The 27,516-nt window shown below is 27.8% G+C and overlaps 1 protein-coding gene and 1 non-coding gene across 2 annotated transcripts; one reads left to right on the top strand and one right to left on the bottom strand.

The window, feature by feature from the left end:
• Nucleotides 1-281: 281 nt before the first annotated feature.
• On the bottom strand, nucleotides 282-27,516 carry LOC113386553 (ATP-binding cassette sub-family G member 4-like). The gene is made up of 9 exons (XM_026624332.1): nucleotides 27,125-27,516; nucleotides 10,052-10,169; nucleotides 7,397-7,586; nucleotides 5,822-6,146; nucleotides 5,078-5,434; nucleotides 4,057-4,205; nucleotides 3,782-3,950; nucleotides 3,600-3,700; nucleotides 282-1,673 (listed from the first exon to the last, which is right to left on the bottom strand). The coding sequence occupies exons 1-9, from the start codon at nucleotides 27,363-27,365 to the stop codon at nucleotides 1,173-1,175; spliced, it is 2,151 nt and encodes a 716-aa protein (XP_026480117.1). The 5' UTR covers nucleotides 27,366-27,516; the 3' UTR covers nucleotides 282-1,172.
• Nucleotides 24,190-24,261, top strand: Trnad-guc. Its single transcript has one exon. It is a non-coding gene; the product is annotated as a tRNA-Asp (tRNA).

Raw genomic sequence — 27,516 nt, 5'->3', positions numbered from 1 at the left:
ATTGTAATAATGCAATCAAAAAATGTAAACTGATCTGAAGAAATGAAAATGAATTCATTTTTCAAATGAAATCATTCGTTCAAATATTTGAAAAAATTCAGAGAAACTTTTTGCTAACCTGTGAACAAATTTAATATGTGGGGAAATCTATTTGATATAATATACCTTCATAGTGTTAAACTTCGAAGTTGAAGTTTTTCCATAAATAAAATAGAACCAAACTTTTTTAGTTTATTTTATTATTCAAACATACAATATAAATTCTGCAATTACACACCGCAGAAACCCAACTATAAATAAGATCTTATGTGCAACTAGCACATGATATATCATTTATTAATAAAAATATTTTATTTATGCTATGTTAACATATAATATTTAAAACACAGCTATCTGGTCCACGACATTACACGTTTCCCTAATTTTAGGCAAGAGTTTTACACATTTTACAGGCAATTTAAATCAAGGCATCCAATTTGTTCAAGTTATTGTATAAAAAATATACTCAATATATTTATTATATAAATTATTAAATATCGGCATTGAATTAATTAAAATTACATTTTGTAGAGTATTAAATTATTAACTATATATTTAGAGAGGCATTGAATGCTAGAAATTAAATTTGTATCTTGCACAGCCTTTTGCATTGTTCCAAAAACATCAATAATAATATAATCATACATCTATTATATTTAATATATCCATCCGAAAGAACAAGGGTGAATTGAGGCTCAATCCCGAAGACAGAAACATAATGACGATTTTTTAAATATTATTTGGAGAATCAAGGATTATTTTGCAATATAAGGAAATCAAAATAAAAGATATCACTTTATGCTCTTGAATGACTTAAGTAAAATATTCAAATCAAAATTTAAATTGAGATGATTTTTCATTTCGAGATCAAGTCCTTGTTCATCTTTCGCACATCGGTAATGCAACTTTTGTTTCATCGATCTTTGTTTGTATAAAAGTATTTTCTAATATCAACATATAAAAGCTAACATTTATAATAATTAAATATATCCTTAATAACAATTACGTATGTTATAGTCTAAACAGATATTTGTAGATTTGTAGAAGTACGTGCCTTGATAGCTCATATCAATCCTTTATAGAATTTTTTGAATTTTAAATAATACACTTATACTTAATTTATCGTGAGTAATTTATCGAGTGGTCTTCAGTTTCCATCTCAAGAACAGGAAGGCAGCAACTCTTAGTACTACGAATATGACAATAAGAGCAATGATATCGACGGTAAAATCAGCATCCAACATATCCAATTCTTCCAAAGTGGTTTCTGGATTCTTGAAATGGCAGTAGACTTGGAAACATTTTAGTTTCTCTCTGGCAAAACCGTAAGTTGCCAAAGCTGTTCCTTCGAATCCATATCTGATGTAACTCAAATAAGTGATCCAGCGCAAGTAAACTGGTATTGCGTCGAAGGATACGAAGAATCCAGAGAAGAGCAGGAATGGTACAGACATCACAGGTGCCAAGAATACTCCATTTTGGACGTTCATTGCAGCTCCTACTACCAATCCGACACTTTGTGCGACAAATGAGATCAGGAGACAAGCGCCCAAGAACATCGAGAAACGAGCTATCTCAAGTGGTTGAGATGTCAGGAAATACACGATGGTTACGTAGATTATGCAGAAGATCGTCTAATAAGAATATAGTCGGGATTAGGATTCAACTCGATAATTCAGTTCTTACCATGATTAAGCATTTCATGATAAGTGATGAAACTAGGTATGACAATGAGATATGATTTATGAAGCCAAGTAGTGAGTAAGCAATCTGAATAAAATGTTGATGACTAAAAACATGTTACTCGTATGTAAATGACTAAAAATATGTTACTCCTGAAGAATATGCTATTTAGATTATTATCACACATTTGTGAATAATATTGTCGATGAGAATTATACAGAAAGGTTGAATTCAAGTCAACACTTGTTCAGAAAAGATTTTTGAAGAATTCGTTTATGAGATTTAATTTCTCTGGTAATGAAAATATCATAAAGTTTTTAAGAAAAACTTTAGATATGTAAATTATTATCGAATAATGGAAATTTATGAAGCTGATTTCAAACACTCCAAATTGAAATTATGTAAATTACAACATTTTTACCAGAATTCATTATTTGTTTAGAAGTAACTGGGTAAATTGCTCATTAAATTAAATAACTTTGAAGTGGAATGGATTACCAGTAATTTGCTTTTATTATTATATTTCGACTTCTACATAAAATCATGATTTGATTTGCTAATATATGACAATAAGAGAAATGGATATTTAGAGCAATATAGTTAAGACTTAACCATTGCAATGTTGATTATTGAAAGTTGAAATATAGCCATTTATTTGAAATAATTTTTCATACGATGTGTTACGATTTTATACGATCTTAGAATTTTATCAGACATTCTAACATTTATTATCGTGACTATTCTTCATGACAAAAAAATATAAAATCATATGCCTAAGATGTTATTAAACGTAAACATAATTATAGGTAAGGACAAATACAAAATAAAGACGCACAATAAATAAAACTGTATTCACAAATTAAATGACGAGATGGTCATTGCACAATATAATTAAATAGCCATATTTATTTAAATTATCATATCAAAGTGCATACAAAGAAAAATGCATATGCGCGCGTGTTGAATATATGAAAAAATATTATAATACATAAAAGATGAATATGAAAAAATTACAATATATATAGCAACAACGTGATATTCATGCATATGTTAATTGCCATTACACAAAAAAAAACTATAAACACACATCAATAATAATATCATAGTTTAATATATTACATACATATGTAATGCTGAACTCGATAGGCAATGTGCTGTGAAAACTTCATATACCTTTTTTTCAACCACAGAATTATAATTGATTGAATGTTATATTTTAAGAACAATTTTACTTTAAGAATTGTGTATTGTGTCAGAAAATTAATTATAGAGATGCGTATGAAATAAATCTGTACATACGGTGAAAAAATTAATCTTCAATAAAGATATTATAACTGCAAGAAACCTAATCTATCGAATGGAAATGTGAATTAAATCCACTCAAATCAGCCTCGCGAAAAAACCTTAAAAACTCTCGCTTTACATTTAACACAAGGATGCAAGAAATAAAATCAATAGGTATGTAAACGTAGTTCAAAAGTATCTCACGTATTTTTTTGAATTTTCTAACTACTTCATAAATTTTCTCCTTTAGTTTCTTCGCTGACGTAAGTAGGTACTATTTCCAAATTATAGAAGTATTGTCAATAGCGCCCAGAAATATGCATGGATTATTATTAATCGAATCCCAATACAAGCCACTTACAAACACCATATGCACCAAAAAACAATTATATGTGTTACTTAATTAGTAATATAAATTTATAAATAAAATACTGCATAATGCACGTGTATATCCAATATTTTTGATAAATGTAAATATAATGTTATTACGAAAGCCAATGATGTGAATAATTTTAGAACGACATGGTTATGGATTATGAAAACGATAATTTGTGAAAATGCCCATAACCACAGAATAAAAATCAAAATCTTACCTGGAAAGGAATGTCCGACACAGTAATTGCCAAATAGTATGATCTTAATGAATACCACCGATTAAAATGTTCCTTCAACAAAACCGGCATTTCGAGCGGGACTAAAATTTTAAAGTTACATTAGATTATGCCAAACAAGTTGTGATGTAATGAATAGAAATAGCAATTAAACAACTACTTACATGAAAGAATAGTAATGGTCATAGAAGTGTACATAAGGAATAACATGTTGAAAAACAAGAAACCCAAGTTGCTGAGAACTTTGGCACCATCATTTCCGATGTCGTAATACAATGCACCGATTAGGAAACCAACGAGAATGTGTGCGAATAATCTCAAATACATAAGGGTCTGAAATAAAAAAAAAATCAGTTATTCATTGTACTATAATAACATATTTATATAATATATAATTAAACATAAATTTAGGAGAGTTAGTAGTGGATAATTAACATACCCAATCTCTTCTGCTGAATAAAAGTGTTCTCTTGAGTACAACCCAGAACTGTTGAAGTTCAGAAGTGGGATAGCTATTAGGATTTGCTCCTGGATCCAATAAAGCCACAGTGACATTGTCTGGATTAGTTTCCTTTTGCATAGGCAGAACTGCAATTTAAATTCATATAAAATTAATAAATGTATAATTATGTAACAAAATTTTATATAATATATAATAAAATAAATAAAAGCATAAAATCATAATATATAATAAAATAAAACCAAGCAAGAGAAATTATTTCATGAAGTAATCACTAACACATAACTTATTCGATGTATCTTAAAAATGCATACAAGGTTTTCTCTTCAATTTAACTTTACATAATTAATCATTTTCTGCAACAATTTACGGTTAATTCATTATCGTGAATTAAATCGAATTAAGAACGAAAATGGCTGAAAATGATATGAGTAATATACGAATTTCTGAAACAACTTTAGAGGAATCAAATCCAAAACTAATATTTGTTGATACAATAGTTAAGGACAATTTTTGAGAAGACCTATATTCGACCTATATGAAGATGCCTATGAGTAAATTTGATCTGTTATATTTATCTGTGATATTTAAAAAAATTAAGTGCTTTAAATAAAATAATATTTCTGTGCACTAATATCAGTTGTTCAATGATTCTTCTTCTCAAGAGTTCATTTTCACAAAGTATTGATTCCGCAAATTTTGATTTTATTTAAAATTTTACAAATGTTGGCATGTGCATGAGAATTATTGCTAAATAAATAGAACGAATGATTCGTATAAATTATTTTTAAATGAAAGCAAAAAATAAGAGCTCAATACGCTGAAGTATTGATAACTACGTATTCACACTTATTTACATTCAAATAAATCAATAAGTCTGCTACCAACCAGAAACTAAATAGCAAATACTATCATTAAATATTCATCAGAAAACAAAATTATTATTTCGAAAAAAGAGGCAGAAACTTTATGTATACATAGTCAATCAACAGTCAATTACCTTGTCCATTTTTCAGTAGTTCATTGACCATATACTGCGGCACCAGTGATCCATTATTATCATGTCCTTTCTCAGAGAACTTCTCTTCAGCATCGTGGCGCAATTCGTTAACATTATGAATCTGTGCATTTCCGTTCTTGTAAACCCCATTACCATTGCCATTAGCCGCGGCTGTTAGATTATTAAGGCCATTCGTGATGGTGTTCTGGGAGCTTCTGATGTCGTTCTTTCCATTTCGAATGGCTTTGACGAGCTGAGCATTATGATTACCATACTCGCCGCAGGAGACCTCGATCACGAAGGATGCCGGGTTGTGGTAAGCCGGGCATTGCAAACCGAGACCGCCGAGGAAAGGAACTAAAATGATAATATATTAGTATAATGGTTTTAGAAACGAAATCATCATCAGTAGACTAAACCTCTAAACATTCATTAACAAGTTTCAGCAGAAAATGCTTATATCCTGGTTCAAAAATCTTTTGCGACTTGAAGCAAAAGTTTGTTCAGAAAAAACAAGAAAATAAATATAAGTTTAATAAATGTTCTTCGAGGTACAAAATTTAAAAGTGTAAGAATCAAAGACATCTACATTTACTCAAATACACAGTATAAAAATAGTATCAAGAAAATAAAGACAATTAAAAGTAAAGAATATCGTGCTTATCAATTTTCACATTTTGCTTATACCAATTTAAAGATACAGCAATGTCATTTAATACTTCTTAAGTTTCAGTTTCATCTTACCTAGTTGGCCAGTGGATCCTTGATAGACACATTTCCCTTCCGCCAATGTATATAAATGATCGAACATTTCAAACAATCTGGCAGAAGGTTGGTGAATTGTACAGATAATAGTTCTTCCACCACGAGACAACTGCTTCAACAAAGATATACATTGGAAGCAGGATGAAGAATCCAGACCAGATGTGGGTTCGTCAAAGAACATAACTGGTGGATTGTTAACCAACTCGAGAGCAATTGACAGACGTTTCTTCTGACCACCAGATAAATCTCCAGTCAATGTACGACGATGCTCATCCAAGCCCAATGTGACTAAGATTTCTTTAATCTAAAGAAAAAACAAAAATATAATTATTTGATATTCATTATGTATATAATAAATTTATGATTATGAAAAACTATTATACATTTAAAAATTACATACATATTTGCATTTCCTTGAACTTTTCTTGACATAACATAAGCTTTGAGAGATGATACAGAAATACAGTAATTTATATGAAAAACATAAACTAATTTTACAAGTAAATCAGCTTCAGATCTACTAAATTGATTAATATTCCATTTTTTACCTTATCTTGTTAATTTAATATTATTAGAATTAGGTTATAAATCAAACACAAAATGCAAGCTAACCCTTTCTGGCTCAGAGCTTTAAAATGATGTATTTCATATATGGCATATTTACATCTAATGTTGCATTTCATTAATCAATTGTTCACTATTTACTGTTGAACGTGCAAAGTATATAAAGCTTAATATAATCTTATTATGGCAAATGTCAATTTAGTCAACTAGTTATTTAAATAAATAAATAAATAAGTAAACGTTCAGACGTTTTACTATATTCAAGTAACTACATTATATATTAAAGATTTTTACAAAAAAGTATCACGTAGCAGGACTGTAATATTGATAAGAGAGATATACCTTTTCAATTTTTTCAAGCATGTACAAATTTGAAAGCATTAAAAAAGAATTAAAAAAAAAGGTTTCTAGATGTATCCTTTCAAGAGAAAGACTAGGTAAGGAACATAACTAATGTCATAATATAAACGTAAATCCTTCAATTATAGACAAGTAAAAATAACGAATATGACTTTAGTGCCTCGCTAAGCTCTTGTGTTACTTTTCGATAGCAAAAGGTATGTACATAATGATTTCAACTGCATGATAATAACAATATTTCATACAAATAACAAAAACTATAAAGGCAATTCACAGATACATTTCTTACTAAACTAATGTTTTTTTATTTATTTATTTATTTATTTATACTCCAATCGGCTTTATTGGATGCAGCCATGCCAGGTAAAAGGCTATTTTTGATTGGAAACATATTGCTAATTATATTACTGCATACCATGAGTCGGAAGAGCCCTTTCAGATTATAGTATAAAAATAAAAGTTTACTAATAATGTTGTTTATGCAGTACAATGCACTAAATACTTGACTTATCAATATATTGCAGGTCTTGAACCCTGGCCATGGCATTCTGCATTATTGTTCAGAAAAGTTTCATTTCACACAAAATGTTTATTTTAGAACTGAATGGTTCAAATATAAATATTACTCACAACTTGTTGCTTGTGTTCCGGATCAGTGTCGCTGCTGAGTTTCAAACTGGTGGCGACATGCATCGCTTCTTGTACGGTAAGATTATTATGAAGTTGATTGTCTTGCATTATGTAGCAGGACAACTTGCGGAATCGGCTTAGATTACGTTCCTCGCCGTTCATCGTTATGGAACCGTCCATGCCTTCGGTCCTATAGTAAAGAAAACACATTAATTATTTGTGACAAGTAAGTAATTGTTACATCTCATTACTTTAGCATAACATAAAATTTTTTTGTATTCATGTGCGTAAAGTATGTATGGATCATGTGGACGCAAAATATTTGGAAAAATATTCAATTCTCAGATGCAAAAGTCTTTGATTTTGGGTAATGATAGGTCAAGTCATATCAAAGTTACAGCGAAAAAAACAATCATTTTCAGAACTCCAATGAGTAATGAACATATTTTATACATAACAAACAACAAAAAACATTGATTTCCAGATTGTATCTTTTCAAAATGATTATAATATTTATATTATACACGCATTTCCACTATTACAAATTTGTTACAAAATTAGAAAATCTATATTATTTTTCTTTTTAATTTAAGGTTCTGTACTAATATGAAGTAAGTTCATCAAAAATTTAAAAATGAAGCAAGAAAAGGGCCAATGTTGGCATTGAAATAATACACAATCTTAGAAGGCGTAGATAAAAAAGCTCTATTAAGCTGCATAGTGTGATAAATTGCTTGCGAAATTGCTTGTTTGAGGTATGTATTTATGTATTTTATTATTGATTTTTATTCTCAATATTCTGTCATGATTGTGTTTATCCTAAACTCCGTGGCATTATAGAAGACAGTCAAGGATTATCCTATCTATTTGATGTACATTATTTTATATTAGAAGTACCTTTACTAGGTCGTGAATTTTACTCAATATCTACACTGGATGGTAAATTTCACTCATTGCAGAATTGCCAAAATGAAAAACTTTTTTCATTAGGAAACATATTTTGATATATAATTTTAATATAAATGGATATCATATCTACGTCTTGATATAAGGTTGTCCGAAACACAAATTTGATTTCGGGATGATGATTACAAGACCGGACGCTTACCGCAGAATTAGAAATATCCTTATTGGTAACCTTATTGTTTCTCTAGTTTATTATTGTTTTTATATTTTTTTTAAAATAAGTGAAATTAATTCGTCTAAATCTAACACCAGTTTACAAAATGAAATCAGAACGCATATTGTTTAGTAATCAATGTCTGTTTCCAATAAACAAATGTCATATTAAGTAATGAATCAGTGATTACTATTCTATGATTGATGTTCTAAATTGAAATTTAATTGTAAATAAATAATAACTAGGCCGTTTTATTAGTTTATTATAAGCAATATTTGAATAATTATAAATCATTTTACTAATGTTTGATATTAAAATTTAAAAATTGATAATAAAATTAAAATTAATTGAAATTTAAAACTACTATTTATTATAGAGCTAATATTCATTCCATCAGTCATTAGATTTATTGCATTTTCCATATGCTTAGTTAATAATAAATAGTTTTTTATTAACTTATTATTATTTTTAGTAACTTTGACATAACTAGAGACTATAGATGTCGATAAATTTTCTAAGAATTTTCATTGCGTGATATCACAATCAATAAAAAACAGTTTAAGTTCGTCAATAACTCATCCGTTATCGATTTTATGTGAACTTTGTGATTAGCATCATCGCATATAATAATATTTTCAATTCACCTATATGCAATCAAAATATGTTGCATATCAATAATTTGAAATTAATAACAAATTACGCGTTTTTAGGCTGATCTGTAGTATTAATGCAATTAGACGTTGAACTAATAAACATGATTAAATGTTATTGGGATAAAATTATCGCTGATCACGTAAGAGAAGTTTGGCCAAAGTTCTTTTCTTATCTCGATTCATGGAAACAGCTGAGTTTGGGAAAATTAAACATACCCACTAGTTTAACAATTGTTTTAGTAAATTATCATATTATAAATAATATTATTATTTTTATTTCAGAAGAAATTAATTAGATATCAAGTAATTAAATAATTGAACACCGCATAACATAAAGAAGATATCATAATTTAAAAAATGCCAGACTATTAATTTATTCCAAAAATATATAATTTTTGAATATGAATCAATTTTTATTTGGTAATATATGTAAAGCCATTTTAGCAATTAATATAGCAAATAAAACATAATTTTATCTACATGGATTGTATCTATTGGATTTATGTCCATGAAATGTGACTTATAAAATAAAACATAAGTGTACAAAATAACGAACAAATATTCCAAATATATAAAAATTGTGAACGATTATTAATCATCAGATAGAAATAATAGGATAGAAGAGATTTTCCATTATTCGTTATATAGGTAGATAAATTCGCATGAAGAGATACATAGAGAAATAAAATAAATCACGGCTGCATTTTTTTCAAAATTATTACAAATTATATAAAGAAATTTGTTATGGTATAAAATTACATAACCATGATTAACAGGAGCAATAAAGCTCTTCATCTAATTTATGAATATGTTTCTTTTATTCGCCTCGTTTAAAAATAAGTTCAAGATTTCTAAATATATATACTTTATATTTTTACTTACATATATCCAGTAAGAATATTCAGCAAAGTACTTTTTCCAGCACCCGAAGGTCCCATAATGGCAGTCAGCTCGCCTGACCTCAAGCGGCCGCTGACTGCATGAAGAATTGTCTTCACATCTGAAAATAATATTAAAATATCAATAAATCATAAAAAATATTATTAATTTGAAATTCATGTATATCTTTAAATTAGAGAAATTTTCAAGCAAAAATTAAAGAAATATAGTAAAATCCTAAAATAACATTTATCGTCCACACTCTTTTGTCTTAAAGTCAATAATATATTATAAATATTATAATATAAGAAATATTTTACCCAAAATAAAATATATATTAAAATACATTTCGAAGCCGTAGAACTTAGCAAAGTGACGGTCATACAAAATATCACATAATGAGGCAAATATAGTAACGCAATTTCAAATCACAATTTGTTCCAGATTTATATCAAATGAACATCAAGTATTATTTATTTACAAAAAAAACTTGTAACCCTATGGTAGGAAAATAGAAAATTCGATATATCAATAATAATATCATAATTGAATATCATTACCAGCAAAAAACGTGTACAAAAATATTGATACAATCGCTGCATGCATAGAAGAAAATTCATTTGTTATAATATCTGATGCATTTGATATCATCATTTTGTGTTATTGGACTTTTTATTTTAGTGATATATGCAACAAAATTTAGTATTCTATCGCATACATTTCTTTAAAAAAACAATATTGTCAAAAATAGATTGTCATTGGTCAACTTTTGTAATAAAATTTAATTCGAGATATGAAGTCCAAATATACTGAAATTAACCTTTTGATACAAATACTAAAGGTTTTCGTGTAATGAACTTTTTTATTGCTATAAGAATATAAAATCCCATCCTTCGTGAAATATTTCCGTCTTTTTTTATAAAAAACACCTTTAGAAGATCATTTTGGTAATACAATTTACACCCTTGCTCACTTTTTAGTAAGTAAACAAAAATTGTCAATATATATTAAAATATTCACATTTTGATACTACCAATTACACCTATAATTATGCTAGAAAAATTAAAATTAATCATGAAATATATTTCCTTTTCCTAGAAAGTTCGGTCTTTATATCGGTGGTAATAAAGTTGAAAGTAAATAATAAAACTTTAAGATCAAGAGGCTAACAATAAATTGCAATAATATATGTTACTACAATTTTTATTAATAGGCGGCGATTGCATAATAAAGCATTAAAAAATTGCAGAAATTTTGAGAGAAGTAATTCATTCAATATTCAATTCATTCCATCATAATTTGATTATTAATCTCGATAGTAAGTATAAGATTATACTACTTTAGTCGAGTTCTATACATTTTGGGACGAGAATTAATAAAATGAGTTCTCAAATTATTAGATTTGAGTTATATTTATTAGTTATTGTAAGAAGCAGCCTTGGGAATGGCATTTTTTACTGATAAAGTAAAATCACATAATTCAATATCTACAAAATTCGATCTTTTTAATATAACCAAAAACATATGATTTTTTCGTGCGTTATTGGTTACGCTTCACATATCTCACACGTGAAAAAAACCTTGATGTCTTTGCAATTCATACTTCATGAATCGCATGTTCTAACTTTCAATGCAAAATGTATTTATTCCTATGCACAATTATAGCGGGTAAACAATAGCCATTCAAAGTATTATTAAAAAGCAGATGTGACATCATCACAAGAGATGCAAAATATTGCAAATCATTTTTCTGATGGACACTTAATTATCGTCGTGTCCACTCCAAACCCATCTCGCATGCGCACTATAGAACGATATAAATATTAAATGATGTGAACATCAATTCAGACATAAAAAGAGCAAATGGTGCATATTTAATGCATGATCATAGTCCGAGTGGTAAAAATAATAAAATGAAATCAACTCGGGTCTGAAGGAACAGGTTCATCCATTTGCACTTTTGATGATGGAAACGTCTGTTGGATTTTGCATCGCGTGTGTGCGTCACAAAATGCGTAATAACGTCGGTCAGGCGAATTAAAATTCTATTAAACTTACAAGTACTATTTATTTAAAAATCTACTTGGAAAATCCATGAATTCCTACAGAATACTTTATAGTTCGACGGTTTGAAAGTTATTTCATATATATATTAAATTTGCTACAAACAAAACTACTTATAATGATGACAGTTGCACCCTGGTACGTAAGCAAAACTCTGCATGATTATATCAATGTGCTATATATTAAAAACTGTATAAAAACAATATACACTGATGATCATTATAAATTTGAAGATCACCCCAACTCACTCTTTGCTCCGCTGCTCCTTACATCAAAATTAAGAAGCCAAAAAAATTATGGCCTATTAATTTGATCTAATAAATTGTATCTAATAGTACATACCCACTGAAGTAATTACTATCTATAATTATATTTAATTAATGTAAATCAAAATAACTCATAGAATGTAATTAATGTTCTAATTGTTACTAATAAAAGAAATAAAAAAGCTACATAATTACTACTTTGGTATATGCAACCATGTATCAACCGATGATAATTTACCAAACCCCCAAAAATTTAAAATTTATTTTTTTCTATTAATTAAAAATTCGATATAAATATATTCAAATGAATATAGATTATTTTTTCTAATGTTCGACTAAAAAACTCTACTTTATTGATTCACAAAACGTACACTGATCTACAAACAAAATTTAATAAATATCCGTATTGTATTTTTTGAATGTACGGCAGTGAATATATTTTGTCTTAATAGTTTAAAAATTTGTTAACTGAACTTATAAAAATTATAAAAGTATACTATTAGGCAAATGCATAATAAGCAAAGTATGCAGATGCTTTTCCTGCACATTCCTTGTACATTTTATAAAATACTAATTTGAATGAATATTTCAATCAAAAGTAGTTAAATAATTTAAGGTAGCTCTCAATACTTTTTTATTCTCAATACTTAATTGATCTCAATACTTTCAGCATAAAGTATTGATTGAAATTATCGATACTAGAGAACCTAAAAAATATAGATTAAGTGTATGTTCCCAATTGAAAATAAGAAACCTACACGGTAAAGTGCGAAGCTGGAATATTAAATCATTTTAAATAGATCTGACAGAATTATTTTTACTCACTTTTAATATAATAGATACAACTCTTTAAATTATATGCACATAGTTATTTTTGAATAATTTTATTTCATTCGGGATTTTTGCAGTACCCAAAATTTTGCAAATTGTAAGACATTTGCTGCTATAGTGTTTCTATAAAACTAAGATATTTAAATATAATTTAGTTTTTATTAAGTTTTTAATTATGTTTTAGCATAACAAATGTCAAATTTAAATTATATAATTCATCAAATTAATCATTAGATTGCTAAGTGTTTCCGTTAGAAGCTTGTTAAATTTAATTAGATCTTGATAAATTAGTTTCAAGGACTGATGTGCAACAACATTTGCAAGTCATTTAAATATTTGAACAATTTACATGTTCGTAAAAATCATTTACGTTTCATTTTACGTCTTGAGGTATTAGCCTTGACATCTGAAGAACGCTTGAACCGAAGCTTAAATGGTGTTTTGGATTCCTTGAATAAAACGATGGCGGGGCAGATGGAAGTGAAAAACCATATACTTGGGAAAAAATATATTTAGTTTTTACGAAATTCTTTAAATTAAAATAATGGATTGAAAAAAAGTAAGCTTTAAGGATGAAGACCCAAGATTTATGAACAATGTACATCTGATCATAGTTTTTGTCTCTGTTCAGCTTTACTTCCCAACTTGGAACTTCCAAGCATATTTTTAGACTATGAACAAGTTACTTACTTTCCGATTAAACTGAAGTGGCCTAATTTTTATTAGACGAATAGTTTCATTAGCATCCCTTAGAAGACTTTCAGTAAGGTTACCAATGACTATTATTTTCTTAAAAAAGTCGTATAACAAATTATGAATTATGACAGCAAAATAAAAGACTAAGTTGAATTTTGCGCTTTATAACAAAAAATTTAGTTAATTAGTTTAAGAAGTATTAAAGAAAATGATAAACAACAACTATGATTCTCAAATAGTTATAATAAAATATAATAAACAAATACAAAATAATATAAAAATAATTCACTAAAAAATCGTTGAAAGATTTATAATTGATTGTATAATGTTATAAAACAGACATATAACCACAATAAGAAAATATAAGAAGAAAAATAAACAATTCCAGGGACAGCATATTATTCTGTGTAAATCATTATAGCAAAAACGACGAGATTATTCGCAAAGATGTAAACCGGTTTGACAAAAAATTTAGATTGTTTCGTCATTAATAAAAATGATAAAAAGTATATTTTATTTATTCTCCACTAGCCTAATTTTAAATAATAATATTTTTGTTTCTATTAAACGCAACTTTGTTATAATTATGTAACTATAATGCAAGCTTTGCATTTAATTTCGTATTCGGCATGTATCTTTCAATTCACTCAATTGAACTTAGGAAGTTTTTCCTCGTTTGAGAAAGATATATTTAGTAATCAAGGTTTGATTATTATTTGGCTCAAGTATCATCACATGCTTTTTGATAAGCGAGTGCTTTTATTAGTTGAACGTCATTTTAGCAATAGTTCAAAAAAAAAAATTTTTGAGTATTACATTTAAGCACTTTAGAACTTCGCATTTGAAAACTAGTATAATAAGCGAAGTAAAAAGAAATTTATAATTTTTACATTGATTTTATGGTTCAGAAGTTAAAATGATCCGATTTATGTCAATTATACACCGTTATGTTCGGTAACTAATTGCCATTTAGAAGGTAATACCATCATGTCTCTCTCAGAAAAAACTTCGTCTCTATTGGCAAAAAATTGTGATAGTCCATTCTAACAAGCCTTTTTTGAAGTAAGTTTTAAACCAGTTCGCCATGAATAGAACCAGATGGTAATCAGCTAGTGCCAAGTCGGAACTAAAAGGTATATGCATAAAAAGCTCCCAATAAAGCTCGCGGAGCTTATGGCGAGTCTCTATCGATGTGTGTGGCTTGGCTTTGTCCTGATGAAACACATTCCCTTTCCTATTGGCCAAAGCTGGCCTCTCGATCCTTGGTTCAATTGTTGATCGTGCAATTTCAAAATGAGAGTTTTGTCATAAAAGATTGTCGCAGTAGACAATTTCCTTCCAGATCCACTAAATTCCAATTCTTCCTACAGTATCAGGCCCATAAACACTATTAACATTTTCACCGTCTGGATTGCGTTTTCGACTTCATCCCGCAAAAAGTGTGAAGTATATCATATTTTGTTTTAATAGCTTATTTATGACGCGCCTTCAAAAACTGAGTCAATCAATTACAAAACCTTCAAAGACGATTTTTACTAATAAAAATCATCTTTTTAACGCCGCCTAGTAAAAACCAAACGCAAGATACATATAATTAAAACCAACTAATGCAAATATAATGGATTTTTTTGATTTTGTTTTCCTGAAAAACTGAACTTTTATTTTGACTACTACGCATTTTGGAACTGCGGACAAATTCTAACTATCATATAATTCACAACCAAACTAATGCATGAAACCGTCATATGTGTTCATTACTCATAAACATATATATTATATAGCTAAACATAATTGTTCTCAATTCTATGTTCCATATTAATACATATTGTTGACTGCACAAATACAAACGTATAATCGATAAATATCACGCAAGCTTACTTCGTCGAAAACAATGTTTATTGCATTAACCAGATTAATGAAAGAATTAACATTTTTATTGAGTTTATAATGTCAATATAAATTATATTTAAATGAAATATAGATTATCAGTACACGCACGATAATATTTGATATATGGCGCGCATCGATTTGTTTCAAACTTGGCATTGAGTGGATTTGTATATTAGCGTGATTCACAATCTGTATTATATGCGCATAATATAAATAAAATTTTATCGTATTGTTTTACCATGAGGCTTCAGAGAATTATTTAAGCAAATAGGCACATACATATAAAATATCAGACAATAAAATAAAGTTATAGATCATTAAAAAAAAGTTATACTTCGTATTTACACAAGAAGAGAAAAATCAGCAAAGTTCTGAGCGGTATGGCGGAGAGTTTGAATATTTACGCCCTCTTGTTTTATCACGCATTTTTCGTAGGACTACAACAGTATTTTAAAATATTCGTTAATCTCTATTATCATTCAGGTTCTATCAAAACCATGAATTATATAAATGTTTTCAACAATTAATAGCCAGTCAGGACGATTTTTACCAAAAGCTAAACAGCACGAAATCCAATTTATTGAATTTTCAAAATCGTACCAGCATTTTGTGAAAAAAATTACACTGCTAACTCTGAAAAAATTGCTCGGACGATCGTCTCTCAAAACTATTCAACATGAATTTTTATTATGTTTCATGAAATTTTAATTTTCTGAAACCACCGCAGAAGTTTTTAATAAAACTTCAACTGCTTGTTAACTTCGGACTCACATATATACTCAAAAATTTAGGCACACGCCCACATACTTCTTTCAATTTTGGTGCCAATTGATTCAGACTGATTTAAAATATAGAGTATAGGTAGAAAATCGGATTTTCCAGTCTAAAACTCCTTCAGCAAGTTAACAAGTGTTTTTCTTGTAGTATTATTAGAATGCATTTATATGAAGTTTGCTTTTTTTGTTTTAAATAACTTACTATTAAAAAATGACTAGTTCAAGAACATTAAAATAATCACTCATTAATCGCAAGCACGTGCCGTATCGTGGATGCGCTCGTGTATCTAGCATTATTCGTCATAAAATGTTTTTGCATTATTAAAACATATTTTAAGCTGCAATAATAATTTATAATGATAAAGTAATAAAGGAAATAAGAATGACATTAAGAAATGCGTATTCATAGCTAAACACTGCACGTGCACTAGGAAATCCTTACCAATAATGCTTTGTAAAAATTATATTATTTCTGAAGTTGTAAAGTAATAAAATAAATCAATATTAAAAGGTATAATCAAATTATTTCAGTAGAGTTCCAATTTTCAAATAAGTTTAACTAATTGCCCATTAGGAATAAATTCACTTACGACTTGATTGGGTCTTTTCTACGAAAAGAACTTTCGTAGAAGAAAATTCTACGTAAGTCACCGATTTTACAATGAATATGAAAGGTCAATTGTATTATAATTATTGTATTAAATCATGACGCATTCATTGATTCTATACAAAAATAGTTAATTAAGTGAATTTAAATTTAAAAAAATATTTATTTCCATGATCAATCATTCTCAATGACTGACTAATGATATATTTCAAAATGATACCAATTACATATAGAACCAAGAGTTTTAATGAAATATTAAAGAACTAGAGATTTTAAAAAGCAATTTGTATAATCCCATTACATAAAATAAAATATATTATTCGTTTCTGTAATTTACTAGATTTAACATTTATGTTGTATTACTCAAATTCAAATGCAAAACTAACAAATGCATTAAAACAGCTTTCACTGTTTTTAATAGTTCAGTTGAAGGAAAGTATTAAAGTTAGATAACAGTTAAGCGAAATCTTTATTGCTAAAAATCTGCTTCCTTATCTGAATTTTCTTTCATAATAAACATAATACATATCTATAAATATTGATTTAATTATATAGATTGATGGCAGTACGTTTATACATCAAAATTTGATTAAACATCTTGGTAATTAATATACGGCAGGTAGATTTTAATATAAAGATTCGTTGCCAAATTACAAAACAAATATTAAAATTAAATATTTGATACTTGTATATATATTTTTTGAATAAAATCGAAATAATTTTATAATCTTAATATTTTTTTTTATTTTATGTTTGGAAGTTATTGCAACAAAAAGAATAATTGAAGATTTTAATATTCCTATATATAAGATTATGTTACACATACAATAGTGTAAAAGTGCACAAAATATTAAAATTAGCTGTGTGAAATTAACAATTAATTTTAACTGTAAGAAAACTCTGTTAATTGTAATTCTTGTACATCAAAAATTATAATAACTGGAAAATATTTATTTATCATTTTGACATGTATCAATGTTATTTAATGACCGATTTTTACATGCTTTGAAAAAATTCAGAGCTATTACACGTTAATGAAGTTAAAAACTAAAAAAAATTGTTCATATAAGATGCAAAGAACAATAAATACATACGCTCTAAATCAAATAAAGTACATCAAAAATTATAATAACTGGGAAATATTTATTTATCATTTTGACATGTATCAATGTTATTTAATGACCGATTTTTACATGCTTTGAAAAAATTCAGAGCTATTACACGTTAATGAAGTTAAAAACTAAAAAAAATTGTTCATATAAGATGCAAAGAACAATAAATACATACGCTCTAAATCAAATAAATTAAAGTTCAATGACATGTGCTCAATACTTTGCTATGTTTTCATGCAAAAATATCTATTTTCTATGAACAGGATGTTTGTACATTGTGAAAGAATGACAATTACCAGTCTAGAAGATCCATGGTGAATCAAAACGTAATAAAAAATTAAGTATCATTAACAATTGCGACATAAACAATGTACAACTTCTGTTTTCTTTTTTACTGTAATTTTCTATATTTTACTCATTTATTTATATAACAACTTGTGCAATATGTAGACGCATCCGACAGTCCGATAAAATTGTATGTATTTATACCATTGTGGTGCATATGTAGGGCTTTTGATAGTCATATCTATGTGGAGTACTAAACAATTGATATTTTGCGTTTCCGCATTAAATAAAAGATTATTTTAATGAGGAATAATTTTACTTTCGTACAATTAGTATGCAATATTAATATTTGATTTAAAACAAAGTAAAATGAAAAAAACGTTATTGAAAATTTCATTATTAAATTTTAGTAAGAACGAAAAAAAAACTTTAATGCGGTTTTCGATCTAAACTAGACAACGATCTAGACGTAGATTGTAGTACATCATAACAACCTGATGGGAATCGCCCACCATTGAATACCACAAGACGGTTAGTCCTGCTTACTTATAATAATAAAAAAAATGAAAGCTTCTATTCATTGGAAAATACACCGTTCCTACCGTTTTCTTACTTTATTTAATAATAGAACATGATTGTAGTAAAAGAAAAATAATATTTTTGTAACTAAATTATACAATCGAGTGACGAAGAATTCTTGTGCAATTACAAGTTAAACCCTTTTGCTGCGAGAGGGTTATCCGCAGAAGTGTCACTCTATTAGTAGTGTCATTGAACGGACCAGACAACGATATATTTCGAAATATTTTTATCATTATCAATAAAAATACGTTAAAAATTTAAAAATTGCGCTTTTAAAACACTAAAAATCACATCAAAAATTGAACCAACACAAACCTTGTCGTTCATAGACAACACCCGTACACACAGCACGACATGACACTCGTATCCACAGGTAGTTGAGTGGATGCAGTTTACTTTAATGGCGATATGAAAAATATATTTTAAACTATTCATGCAAACATGATACAGTCCAGATTACTGTATGGTAGAGGATTTGTGCTCTAGTAGAATCAAAAATATCGTTTAATTTTAATAAGTATTTGCAATCTTTTGAATTTTCTAAATTATAGCCTCGAAGGTATCGAAAGAAAAACAACATAAAATAAAAATGCTTTTTGAAAAATAAAATATATCCTCCCCGGCGGGGAATCGAACGTGACAGGCGGGGATACTGACCACTATACTACCGAGGAGATATCTTAGATGCGCAACGCAATGAAGACGAATATTTGGTATAGTAAGAGTTTGTTTTGTTTTATAAAGACTTTTTATTTCAAATCAGATTCAGATACATTATATAAACATTATGACTTACAAACTATGTACATCTATCATATTGATAACGATACATTAAATTAAATTATGTTTGTAAATTCTATACACATTATACTTATATACATTAAAGATTTCAAAATAGACTAAATTTAAATTTAAATTTTGGTAAAAAATGTCAACAAAAAAACCAACTCTTTGTAATATTAAGGACAAACACGAACACAAAAGTTAATAAATAACTATGTCACAATAATAAAATAAAAACAATATTTCTTTCATAGCTAACTAAGTAATATTAATTATTTCTTTGACTATTATCTATTGAGTTATTAATGGAGGAAGGTATTTTGTATTTGCAGTAGCATGGCCTATAAGTATTTATGCATCCAATGTTATTTGTGGTAGGGTTCTGATTAGTTAAACATGTAGTATAGTACTTTTTTGAAATACCGTCAATGTAGGTTTTTATGTATGGTATATTTGTGGCTTCATGAAGAAATGTAGTATTTATATAATGTTTTGTACTTGGGTTTCTTGATTGTCCTATAATCATCCTTGCAGCAGTATTTTGTAGTTTTTGTAACTTGTCTAGATTCTGGTTATTTGTCATACACCAGATTGGGCATCCATATGTTAAGATTGGTCTTATCATAGTCAGGTATAACGTTCTTTTATTTTCTACATTAAGACAGCTTCTGAATTTCATTAATGGGTATAGCATGTACAAAATCTTTTAGCTTGGTTAATTTTATTTTTTATGTGTACATTGAAATTAAATTTTCTGTCCAACGACAGTCCCAAGTATTTAACTTCATTATTCCATGGTATTACAATATCATGCACTTGAAGTGTTAGCGATGGTATTGGATTTTTTCGTCTTTTGGTAAAGAAAATTGATTCAGTTTTGTCATAGTTTATTTTAATTTTCCATTTATGTGCATATTTTAAAATTTTATCCAGTTGATTTTGGAGCCGCATAATAATTGAATTTTCAGATATACCTGAAGAAAAAATTGCGATATCATCCGCAAACATTAATAGTTTGATGTCATTATTATTTGGAATATCAGAGACAAAGATAGAATGCAATATAGGACCCAGTATACTACCTTGTGGTACCCCTGCAGTTACATGTCTATTGGTAGATTTATTGTTATATAAACTAACATAAAACATTCTATTGCAGAGATAACTCTTAATAATATTGATTAGATAATTTGGAAACTTCAATTGTATCATTTTAAATAACAGACCACTAATCCATACTGTATCGAATGCCTTTTCAATGTCCAGCAATACCATTGCACTATTTCTCCTTTGATTGAATTTGAGAATAGTTTCTTCTGTAATTATTGATAACGGATGGAGAGTAGAATTTTTTCTCTAAACCCATATTGAAAATTTGGTATTATTTTATTTTCCAATAAAAACTTATTAATTCTAATGTGAATTACCTTCTCAACTATTTTACTTAAGTGGCTTAGCAGGCTAATCGGCCTGTAGCTGGTGGGTAGATCACTGTCCTTGTTGGGTTTCTTTACAGGTATGATATTAGAAGTTTTCCATATGGATGGAAAATAGTTAAGTTGTAATATACTATTTACTATTTTTGTTATTAGGATTATAGTTTTCTTGCCTACATTTTTAAGTACAATATTTGGTATACCATCCGGGCCTGGAGCGCTTTTATTTTTTCTTCGTTGAATAATATTTTTAATTTCTTTTGGCGTAGTATATTTAATTATGAGGTGATCTTGAGGGTTTAAAAGTGTTGAGTTTATTTTTGCATTGACATAATCTGTAAATTCAGAATTTCCCAGTCCATCATTTTGGTTATGAATTTTTTCGAAGACGTCAGCAAAGATATTCGCCTTGTCTTCATTATTTGATATGTAATTAGTGTTTAGTTTCAGACAGGGAATGCTTTCTTGTTTTTTAGTAAATTTTTTAGCAAGATACCATACATTGTTTGGATTAACATTAATATTATTAAGCTTGGCATTCCACATTTTATTTTTGTGTTCATTAATTTTAATTGAAATATCTTTGATTAATTTATTCAACAACATTTTAACGGCAGGATTTGGTATAGTAAGAGTAGGAAATCAATTTAATTTATGAATTTATGTATTAAGTAATTAATTATACATATATACACAAAAAATAAGTTGTAGTATCATGTTGTTTTTTACATTTAATATAGTATGAAAAAGAGCGATTATCAAGAAAAAAATATGCATATTTTACAACACAAATTTCAAATAAAAAAATACTGCAAAGTAATTGACTAAATACTGCAAAGTAATTGACTAAATACTGCAAAGTAATTAAATCAAATTTTATATTAAAATAATTAATTTTACAAATCACACTTAAATTAGAATAATTACAAAAGTGAGAATAAATTGCTTCCCGGCTAAGTCATATTTGATTTTTATTTAAATAGATATTTATTGTTTGCCCCGACAGGTGAGTAAATATTTTGGCACTGATATTGTGTAAATATTTTTATTTTAATAAAGTGTTTTTTCAAAAATCAATTTACTGAAGTTTATTAAAAATTTTACTCAATTAGCTGAGAGATTCATTCAAAGGCGAGTATTAAAACCATTAAAAACAGAAGCATATTTAATTTTATATTTTAAATAAATTTTTATTAGAGTTTAGAAAATACGTTGTGTAACTGGTGGGATGCCAAAATCATAAATTGAAATATTTTATTATTTAAAGGGGCTAATGCCAATATTTTCTTATAATTAAAAGATATTCGATTTTTTTTAAATTCTTGGTAATTGACAAAAACCATAGATCCAGCGTTTCAAGAGTGCAGAATACAAAAACAGGTTATCATAAAACAAAAACAATGGTGGGATTCCAAAATCATAAATTGAAATATTTTATTATTTAAAGGGGCTAATGCCAATATTCTCTTATAATTAAAAGATATTCGATTTTTTTTTAAATTCTTGGTAATTGACAAAAACCATAGATCCAGCGTTTCAAGAGTGCAGAATACAAAAACAGGTTATCATAAAACAAAAACAATGAATATAAAACAAATATATATATGTTCTCAGAATGTAAATGTTAATGAATAATAGAAATTGAAAAGACATTAACAGCTAATTGCATAAAATAAAATTAAAAAAATTTATTAGTGTTATTTATATCATTAGACTATTAGTCTTTTGTATCAGACATATATTGTGACTCAACACCAAAACATAGCACATAAAACAAATCAAATAAATTTAAATCAAATCTAGTATTATCAAAAACCTTGTGTTTGTATATGCAAAGTAAAACTAGTTTAGCATGACAACCATTTCCGTCATAATGACAAGAGTGCTTGCTAAATTATGCGCAAATAACCCGACGGCAGACATAATGAAAATTTAGAATTTCGGGTATATTTTCCACAAAAAACGTTATTGTTCGGTGATCAGCTTTGGATTAGGCGAATAATATAATTACACACGGTTTGATCTTTGACCTTTTTACTGTATAATGTATTCTGTTTCCGGCCGATGTCATCGACAGCACATATGAAAGAAACGTGTCATAGTGGTAAATAATGAAACAGATGCATCATTTGAAAAATTGATATATATATATATTGATATATATATATATATATATATATATATATATATAAATATATATAGGCATTAAATTAATCAAAAATAAAAAAACAAGTAATATTTATCCTATACAGATAAGGTAACAAATAAAGAAGTCCTAAGAAGAGTGGGACAGAAAAAACTCTACTGAGCACGATCATTAGAAAGAAAAGCAATTGGATAGGACCCCCAGATGATTGATGGCTTATGCGAGGTGAGAAAATACAGGAAACTGAAAGCCGAAGCACAGGGTCAGGGCAATAGAAGCAAAAATATGGAAAGAAAATACATAAAAACATAAAAAGAATAAAGAAGTTAATAATTGTAATAAATGATAATGGGAATATTGAACAAGGAAGGGATCATTGATTTGAGGCTACTATTTATTATTGTTATTTATCCTATCAGACAATGATCTATGAGGGCAATAATTTTCAAGTTTAAAGCTATATCACTTTACATAAAATGTACAATATATTTGAAAGAAGAGATGAAAAGACACTATAACAATTTATTTTTCGTAGTCTGTTCAAATAATAGCATAAGTTGTTACTTAATCTGTAAGTACTAAATGACCCCAAAAGTGTGTACTAAATTTCCCAACTACCACTCTATACCAACAATGAGCCTATATTGCTTTGCTTATTACAAACGTGTCCTCGGTAGTATAGTGGTCAGTATCCCCGCCTGTCACGCGGGAGACCGGGGTTCGATTCCCCGCCGGGGAGGATATATTTTATTATATGCAATTTTGTTATATACCTGCATTTTCATAGTCGTTTTACAAACTATAACAATAAAGGGCCAAAATATAATGCTTCATCAAGCAGATAATAGTTTTTTCTTTCTTAGCTTATATTTAAAGCATATCATACTTATAAAATTTGCATGGTCAATTACAAAATAAGAGATTACTAGAACATGTAAGCAACATATTATACTAGTAATTTGATATTGTTCCATAGTTAGTTGCAACTGTACAGCTATATAATTGGAGCACATATTTCTCAATTAAGTGTTGTCGATATTCCACAAGATAGTTTTTCACCGGTGAATGGGCCCTTAAGAAATAATCTTAATGTTGCCAAGCTGAGTAAATTATACCTCTTCGGCATATATAAATTACTTTACTTATATTCTATGCCTATATAACTCAAGTAATCTATACAACGAATTTCGCAGAACGCTGTACGGTAATGTGTATCTTACTTTCAGTTTTTTTTTTTAAATTTTTTTCATTGAAAATTAAAATTTTATATTATAATAAATTACATTTTATTTTACATCTCAGACAGACGGAAGTGTCTGGTATGAGAGATCGTACAAAACATCTACAAAATCTATACATCTATACAATATTATTATTTTATTTAAATCTTCTTTTTTAATTATTAAATAATTATTAGTTAAAGTGATTATTTTTTATTACGAATTTTATTAAAGTATGTAAAACTAATTTCATACTTATAATTTTTTTTATTTTATATTATATAAGCCCTATAAGATTAATTCTAATAACTATTCACATTACCAAATACGGATGTATTAACACTTGGTTTACTTGTAAAACAAAAGTTCTGATTGCAGTTAAAATATGACTAAAATGCAATTCGAAGTACCTATTCATAATTGTATGTATTATGAACACTATTCTTTCTGATCGTTATTCACTTTGACTAGATTCAGATGTATACATATTTCATAAAAATAGCATACCAAAACTAATAAGCAAACATAAATAAAATGTATTAAAACTAATGAATAAGTAAAATTAAACATACAAATAGTTCAAAATTGCTAGGCTAATACAGCGAAATTATTTTAATGGTTAGATAAAAGGAAATCTTGGACATATACCACAAAATTATTCTGACAATATAAAAATTATTGTGACAGAAAATGAAAATGATTGGAAACGTTATTTTATTAAAAAGAACATACACAATAGAAACTAAAAATTGTTCTATTGTAGTTTCATTGTTAATACGATCATTATATCCATTAAAATCAGTCGCTTCGTAGTAAATTTCATTACAAAAAACAATGCCGAAGTAAGTCGAGGCCAAATTTAGAAGGTTCATCATGAAGCAATGGAGTCCACATATATGTAAGTAAAATTTGTTTTTTGACAAAAAGTCAAATATAGGACTCTACAAAAGGTTATTGTGTTCAGTGGGAACGCACGTTCGAAAATCAATAACAAATTACTACTGATAAGATTAAAATAAATAATGTAGAATTCTTATCAGTTATTAGAACAAAGAATGCAATGTAACACTTCAAATGGTAATTAAAGAAATATTGTTCTAGATAAATTTATTACAAAGTGTTTTTCAATACAAAGTAGGTATAGGAGGGCTTTCAATAATGTTTTCTAAATGTTACTTTAAATTTAAAATCCAATTACGGAAAAGCTAAGATAAACTAGTTGGATTGGGTGCATAAATAAAATTTTAAGTTAGAAAAGTCCTTTCTCACAATCATGTTACTGTAATACGTAGAATATTATCGATCTTCTATTAGACACAAATAAAATACACCTTGAGTAACATAATCCGATAAGTATTGACGTTTTTTAATAATGTTAATTATATAAAGAAGTAAGGTCAGTTCTTGAAGTTAATCCATAATGAAAATAGCATAATAATAAACTTTTTTTTCTCATTTGTTTCTGATGTGTTTTATAAGTTAAAATTAGCGTTAAGATAAATTACAAGCTATAAATGTAATATCATACATATGAATTATTTCTCACAATCGGTTTAGTTTTGTTTTAATTTTCAAGAAAAATCGAACAACTATATTGAATTATTCCAAATAGCATGCATAATCGAATTATTTTAATGCTAAAGGCCAAATTATTAAAAGGTAATCGCATATTAAAATATGATCTACCAAATATCAATTTTGTTGGAATCAAGATTGTATGAAAATATAGAGTCCATACTATACTGTATGGTACCAATATTTTTATCTGAATTTAACCCTCAAATTTTAAACTTATTTCAAAGTAAGTTGAAGAACTGTAGTTTATACGGGCTGCACTAATTAAATTATTTTTTCAGGGTTAAAAAAGTAGGTTTCGTGTAAAATAACGAAGAAATTTTTTAGTCACCCATTTGTCTTTACGATGATTTGAATGACTACAAAACTATAAAACTTAATATAAATGTTGATAGGTAATTCTTAATTATCGAGGAAAATAGAATAATCGGCATAAATATGTTATTTCCCTAGTATAAACGAATCTGAGCTGAATATGTTTTTTTACGTAAGCTAAATATTGTTTTCTAATATTGAGCCCATATGATTATGTTAACATTCGGCCATATTCCGCTCAGATTCGGAATATGTAATTTTTAAAAATGATGAAAAATGTAACAATAATATTGATAATGATGAAAGCTAATAATTAGAATTCTAAATCAAATATTGAATATAATTAAGGATTTTTGTAGATAAGGCCATAAGGAAGACGATAATTCAATGCATATTTAACTTGTTAACTCACAACATCTCTCAAACAAGCATGCATTTTCCGTATTGCACAAATATTATATAAACAGTCGATAAAACAAGATTTGTACTCACTTTTCTTTCTGCCCTCGGTGACTTTGTACGTCAGGTCATGAAAGGCCAACTCAACCGGGTCTCTTTTGACCAGGTGCGTCAACGTCCTCTGTTGGGACTGTCCTAAGGGCTGCTGAAGAGCAGTGATCTCTACCTTCACCGATCCGCTCTTCCTATCATGCAAAGCAATATCCTCTCGATTAGTAACTTGCAGGCTACTGCATTCACCATCATTATTCAAACACTTCATTCGCTCAGACATATCGAAATTTTAAATTTTAATTAATATTTATTTATACACACTAAACTCAAAAACAACTTCGAAATCGATTTATATCAACGGTATAACACAAGCGTCATTGCTGCATGACTAGCGCGAACTGACTGATTCGATTTTACTATGCAACACGGGC

This window comes from Ctenocephalides felis, unplaced genomic scaffold, assembly GCF_003426905.1.
Source record: "Ctenocephalides felis isolate EL2017-DRISC unplaced genomic scaffold, ASM342690v1 CF-g0.4_SCAFFOLD_03571, whole genome shotgun sequence".
NCBI classification, from domain to species: Eukaryota; Metazoa; Arthropoda; class Insecta; order Siphonaptera; family Pulicidae; genus Ctenocephalides; species Ctenocephalides felis.
This window is presented reverse-complemented; position numbering and strand designations above follow the sequence as displayed.

What these genes read in the sequence shown, in the direction of transcription:
- LOC113386553 (XM_026624332.1), bottom strand. Translation starts at nt 27,365, where the DNA reads ATGTCTGAGCGAATGAAGTGTTTGAATAATGATGGTGAATGCAGTAGC. An exon ending in AATATTCTTACTGGATATAT is followed by an intron (nt 7,587 to 10,051) that starts GTAAGTAAAAAT and finishes TCTTTACTATAG; the next exon opens with GACCGAAGGCATGGACGGTT. An exon ending in ACTACTGAAAAATGGACAAG is followed by an intron (nt 4,206 to 5,077) that starts GTAATTGACTGT and finishes TTTAAATTGCAG; the next exon opens with TTCTGCCTATGCAAAAGGAA.